Here is a 6,494-nt window from a genome sequence, read left to right on the forward strand (position 1 = left end):
AACTAATAAATTACAAAAACAACAAAATTACTAAAACTTTAACTAAAAATACATTGAGAATGGAAAATATAAAAATAAAAACTCAAATTCAAAATATTAATAATGCTATAATTGTATCTCATTGATTCTAAAATATCACTGTCACTCTATTGAAGATCACTGTCGCTATCTTCAATAATGCATGGCCTCTGTGTTTGTTTGAGGTCATTATTTCTGCAATTCCCTTCAGAGCCGTTAAAGCTGCAGAAATTACACACTTCACCTTTAAACATTAGTTATAGCAGTTCATACACAACAACAGCCTGCAGAAACGTCTACATAACCAGCCCACGACACGCATTCAGACAGAAACAACACTGCGTTTACATGCTCCTTCATAATGCCATTAAAGCTGGAGCTCCTGTAAACAGAGTACTGTGATTACATTAATGTCATTATATTCATTATTTGAGTAACCGTAATCATAACGATTTCAAAATCGCACTATACAGGCATTTCAGACAGAAGCACCACAGCTCAGCTGAGGATCAGGACATTGTGAGTTTTATAGATAGTCAGAAAAAAACAATTTATGAGGGAACGGACTCTTTCATTAATTTTTGGTTTCAACTGAAATGGGTTTTGCATAACATCACATTTAGCTCAGGAACCCCATTAAAAGTATCTTGATAGTTAGCTAGAGAAACGGGGTTTCTGGGGGTTTTATAAAGGTACATTTAAGACTTTAAGACCTTTATAAGACCAAGCAAAGGAATAAATCGAAGGCAACACAATATGTCAATATGATCTCTAAATGTTTTGTTGTCGTTTTATGAGAAATTAATCAAAATCAGGGCTCGACGCTTACTTTTCTTTTTAGGAGCACTTGTGCTCCTAACTTAAAAAATTTAGGTGCACCTTCTAAACAATAATCCAAAATGTTATCAAAAAGTAGCCTTCCCATTACGAGGTAATAAAATGAAGTGAGTTTTTGACTAAAACAAGAACAAATATATTTATTAATTCAAAGGGAAAACAAGTTTTCATTCCCCATTGACAGATATTTGTTCTTGTTTTAACAAACAGGCCGAGTGCATTTGAATTGAGCACGTGGGTTAAATTTTGTTCAATTTTTCAAGACTTAATTTTTCATTACATTCGCTCACGTTTACATATCAAGTAAATGCATAAAGTAAATGTTGATTTAAGGATGCTTAAATATTTGCATTGAAAAACGAAAATACTGATGAAGGTATTAAATTACTGCAATACATGCAACATTAAATGCTATGACTATATGAATTTACAAGCGCCGTTTCCACGGCAACACTCAAACGCCGTTTCCACGGCAACACTCACAAGCTCCGTTTCCACAGCAACACTCACAAGCGCTGTTTCCACAGTAACACTCACAAGCCTCGTTTCCACGGCAACATTTAAGACTTTTTGCTCTGATTTAAGGCCTTAATTTGTGACAGAAACCCTGAAAAAATAACCCTAGAGAGCAGCAGCATATTGATAAATATATATATTTTTTTACTTAACCTGTTATTTATTGCATATTTTAATATACGATTGAATAAATCTGTCATGAACAAGTTTTTAAATGTAAACGTTTATATTTCCAACAATTTGGATTAGAATAAATATCACCTAAAAGTTTGTATAAAAATGCCTTATCTGTAATTTAAATGTTTGCATACATCCATTATAGTGTTGAATATTAATTACATTAGATTAAGTAACCCATTATTAAATAAAAAAAACATCTGAAATAGATTTTTTTGGTAAAAATTCCATTTTAGTGCCACTAGTTGAGAGTTATGAAGTGTCCTTTGTCTAACAAAACTATAAAAGCAAAGCAATAAACAAACACATAGCAGTGTCTGGATCAGCGATCGTGAACTCTGCTCACCTCAATGGTGTAGGTCTGGTCATGTGTGACGGTTTCTCCGCTCCGGAGGGAAAACACGGCGGTCTGCTCCTCCGCGTCCGATTCCGGCTTCTTTTTCTTCTTCTTCTGCTTCTTCTGGCCATCAGATTGAGCTTTCCTCTGCCGGTACTCGGCCAGCTGGAGGAGACCAGACACAAACACACGCTTATGAGCGACAAAAATCACACACAGAGTAAAATAGTCTGTGAATGTAAAAAATCAGACAGTAAAAACCCACGGTAAAGCGGCACAGCTTGGTGAAGCTGAGCCGAATCATGCCTGATTGTTGAGCAACACCGTCACCTTCCTGCGCTCTGCCACCGCAAATCCTTCAACTTTGCTTTAACCGGATTAGCAGCACAGACGCCCATTAACACAGACATCTGTTTCATCAATATGCAACCGCATGCGGTCAACATCTATCTGTTCATCACTCATGTGAAGCATAAATCATCTTCAGGAAGGAATACGAGCTCTAAAGATCCTGAGAACTCAAACATGAACATCTTGATCAAATGTGAGCACAAAAGCAGTCTTAAGTCGCTGGGGTATATTTGTAGCATTAGCCAACAATACATTGTATGGGTCAAAATTATAAATTTTTCTTTTATGCCAAAAATCATGTTCCATGAAGATAGTTTGTACATTTCCTACCGTAAATATATCAAAACTTAATTTTTGATTAGTAATATGCATTGCTAAGAACTTCATTAGGACAACTTTAAAGATGATTTTCTCAATATTTTTTTTGCACCCTCAGATTCCAGATTTTCAAATAGTTGTATCTCAGACAAATTTTGGCCTATCCTAACAAACCAATTTCAGAAAAATTGACCCTTATGACTGGTTTTGTGCTCCAGGGTAATGAATCCTTCGCTCGTGCTGGAACAGGATTTACTGTCACACTAATAAAGTGTGTTAAAAACCAGAGCAGCTCTGGATTACACTTGCTGACCCAAATCTAGTAACCCAGTGTTAAGATCCTGCAGCGTCTGGAAGTGTAAATTAAACCCCACTATTTACGCTCCTAGCCCTCATGCTGTGTTCGGGTCACTTTGACCGGAGAGGATTTGCTTTTTCCTGAAGATGCTAGCTAATGTTAATGCATTGGACTAAAACTTACTGGCTTTGATCACAGAGGCTACAACTATTTTGGCTTCCAAAAAATATATTGGGATTTTTTTTTCTAGGTCAGAAATGTTTGTCCTACAAAAACAATGTATTTATTATGCTATATTATCACCAAATGTTGGATTCGGTCTTATTATAAACTTATTTTCTGCAGTTTCTGTTTCTTTTTGGATCTGACTGATCATAGCCCACACTGATCTGAGCTCATGCTGCTCGGTTTTTGAGTGAAAAAGCATTATTTGTGGATAATTTTGGCTCATAAACTGAGGTGCATAAGTTCCGAACAATGATGCCTACGATCAGTCAGATCCAAAAAGAAACACAGAAACTGCGCTAATTGACGGAAAACAAGTTGACAAAAAGATTGAATGCAAGATTTGGTAATAATGTAGTATAACAAGTGATTTAGAAGCCATTAAAAATATATATTTTTGACCAGGAACACCAAATTAGGTAAAGGATTCAAAACTTGAGCTGGTTTTTCATTTATGCATTCGGCAGTTGCATTTATCCAAAGCAACTTACATTGCATTTAATTAACACTGGGAATCAAACCCATGACCTTGTCGTTGCTAGCATCGTCCTCTAATGTTTGAGCTACAGGAACGCTTCAACCTTTCACCTTCAGACTTCAATTCAATCAATCCCCAAAAGAAAAAAAATAATGTGCCGCCCTATATTTTTTCTGTTTAACAAACCTTTCTACTCAGAAATACTGCACATTACATGAGTAAAATGAGTTGCATGCCACCCACGGCTAAACAGAACACCTGACAGAATAACAGCATCTGTAATTCAACACACACACACACATACATGTCACAAAGCCAGCAGCTGAGAGAGAAAGTAATGGCCACCTGTCTTTAGCCAGACACACAAAGACACACAAACACAGTCTTTAGCCACACACACACACACACTAGGCTTGCCGCAATAGACGGTGCTGACGGTGATACCGGTGTTAAGCCGCAACACCGGTTACGTCACTTGCCCACCGCGGCACCGACCCCCACCGTCGTTTAGATTTTTTATAGTAATAAAAATAATTTGTTCAGTAAAAGAACAGACACTACAATTAAAAACTGAACGCGGCTGCTCAATGCAGCGTGCCGAACGACAGTCGCATCACACAGATCAGATTTAATGCAGCGTGCCGAACGACAGTCGCATCACAGATCAGATTTCATTTCTCCAGTGAGGAGAGTGAGTCGAGCTGACTGACAAGAAGAGTGAGGTGAGACAGACCAGAAGAGTGAGGTGAGACAGACCAGAAGAGTGAGGTGAGACAGACCAGAAGAGTGAGGTGAGACAGACCAGAAGAGTGAGGTGAGACAGACCAGAAGAGTGAGGTGAGACAGACCAGAAGAGTGAGGTGAGACAGACCAGAAGAGTGAGGTGAGACAGACCAGAAGAGTGAGGTGAGACAGACCAGAAGAGTGAGGTGAGACAGACCAGAAGAGTGAGGTGAGACAGACCAGAAGAGTGAGGTGAGACAGACCAGAAGAGTGAGGTGAGACAGACCAGAAGAGTGAGGTGAGACAGACAAGACGAGTGAGGTGAGACAGACAAGAAGAGCGAGGTGAGACAGACAAGACGATTGCGGATGATTTAAGTAAAATGCGCACGGCGCTTTCAAGCTATTTAAAAGCGCCGGAAAGCGAGGAAAAGAGGGAAAATTCAAACGAACTAAAAACGAACAATTGCTTTACGCCGAATTGCTGCTATTTGAAAGTGAAAGTAAAATGGGCACACCGCTTTTACAAGCTATTTAAAAGTGAAGGAAAGCGAGGAAAAGAGGGAACGCCCCCGCGGTGATACCGGTATTACAGGTGTTGTCACACGTCGATTAACTGGTGGGAAAATTTCCTCACCGTCACAACCCTAACAAACACCTGTCTTTAGCCACACACACACACAGCTGTTGAACGAGAGCAGCACTTCAGCAGTAACAACCCGCTATTTCCATCAGAGACTCCAAACCACATGAGTTCATACGGGATTCATTTCACAAAGATCTTTAGGTTTCGATTTAATACTAAATTTTGCAAATAAATACATAATCAAATAATTAAATGCATCATCAAATGTTGCATTAAATAAATAAAATACAATGAAATGATAGCATAAAAAGGCAAGGAAAAATATTTATTAATTTAATGAAATGAAAAAGGATGTGAAATACCACATGAATACACTTTAGAATGCTAAATGAAATGTATACCTTAAATAAAATGTAGCGGACAGACGGAGAATTTGCATAAAGCAAATCAATATTAAAATAAAAATATCAATCCTGAAAATAAATACATCATAAAAATGTTGCAATCAATAAACATATGCATAATGAAAGTGACTACAAATAAATAAATAAATAAAATGCAAATTATTTATGCAAAATGAAGTGACCTGAAATACAATTTCATTGTACTTGATTTATTTGAAATAAATATACATTTTCATTGCACTTTTATTTTATTTATTTATTTAGTGTGCTTTAATTTATTTATTTATTTATTGCAACAGGAATAAATATTAAATAAACTCATTGTACTTTTATTTTATTATTTATTTATTGCAACCGTAATAAATATGAAATATTTAATCATTGCATTCATTTTCTTTATTTAATTCAGTCTGTTAAATCCCTCCACAGAATGAAGAAAATAAAAGTCTGTCTTTAGCGTATAACCATTTCTTTGGCAGATACGTAACATACATGTGAACAATGTACTAAAATGCACTGACAAGACAATTAATTAATTTCTATAAATTGTTATAGCTAAAAACCTTTTTCTCCTCTATAACACCTGAACATTTCAATCTCACGCTGACATTTCACCCAGAAACTCCCTCTCAAACGCTCAAGAACACGAGTGAGAAACACATTTCACATTTCCCAGAAAACCTCTTAACGGCAGAGCCGAAATACAGCTGATTAAAAGTGACCTGAAATACAATTTCATTGTACTTGATTTATTTGAAATAAATATACATTTTCATTGCACTTTTATTTTATTTATTTATTTAGTGTGCTTTAATTTATTTATTTATTTATTGCAACAGGAATAAATATTAAATAAACTCATTGTACTTTTATTTTATTATTTATTTATTGCAACCGTAATAAATATGAAATATTTAATCATTGCATTCATTTTCTTTATTTAATTCAGTCTGTTAAATCCCTCCACAGAATGAAGAAAATAATAGTCTGTCTTTAGCATATAACCATTTCTTTGGCAGATACGTAACATACATGTGAACAATGTACTAAAATGCACTGACAAGACACTCAATTAATTTCTATAAATTGTTATAGCTAAAAACCTTTTTCTCCTCTATAACACGTGAACATTTCAATCTCACGCTGACATTTCACCCAGAAACTCCCTCTCAAACGCTCAAGAACACGAGTGAGAAACACATTTCACATTTCCCAGAAAACCTCTTA

General features: G+C 36.0%; 1 protein-coding gene across 1 annotated transcript in view; it reads right to left on the bottom strand.

Annotated features, from left to right (window-relative positions):
• The window catches only part of LOC107714754 (A-kinase anchor protein 9-like), a 138,161-nt gene that overhangs the window by 119,939 nt on the left and 11,728 nt on the right, over positions 1–6,494 (bottom strand). Inside the window, 1 exon segment of the mRNA XM_016520718.1 lies at positions 1,895–2,050. Coding sequence (XP_016376204.1) covers positions 1,895–2,050 — 156 coding nt within the window.

Source organism: Sinocyclocheilus rhinocerous, unplaced genomic scaffold, assembly GCF_001515625.1.
Source record: "Sinocyclocheilus rhinocerous isolate Xijiao unplaced genomic scaffold, SAMN03320098_v1.1 scaffold359, whole genome shotgun sequence".
In the NCBI taxonomy this organism is placed as follows: Eukaryota; Metazoa; Chordata; class Actinopteri; order Cypriniformes; family Cyprinidae; genus Sinocyclocheilus; species Sinocyclocheilus rhinocerous.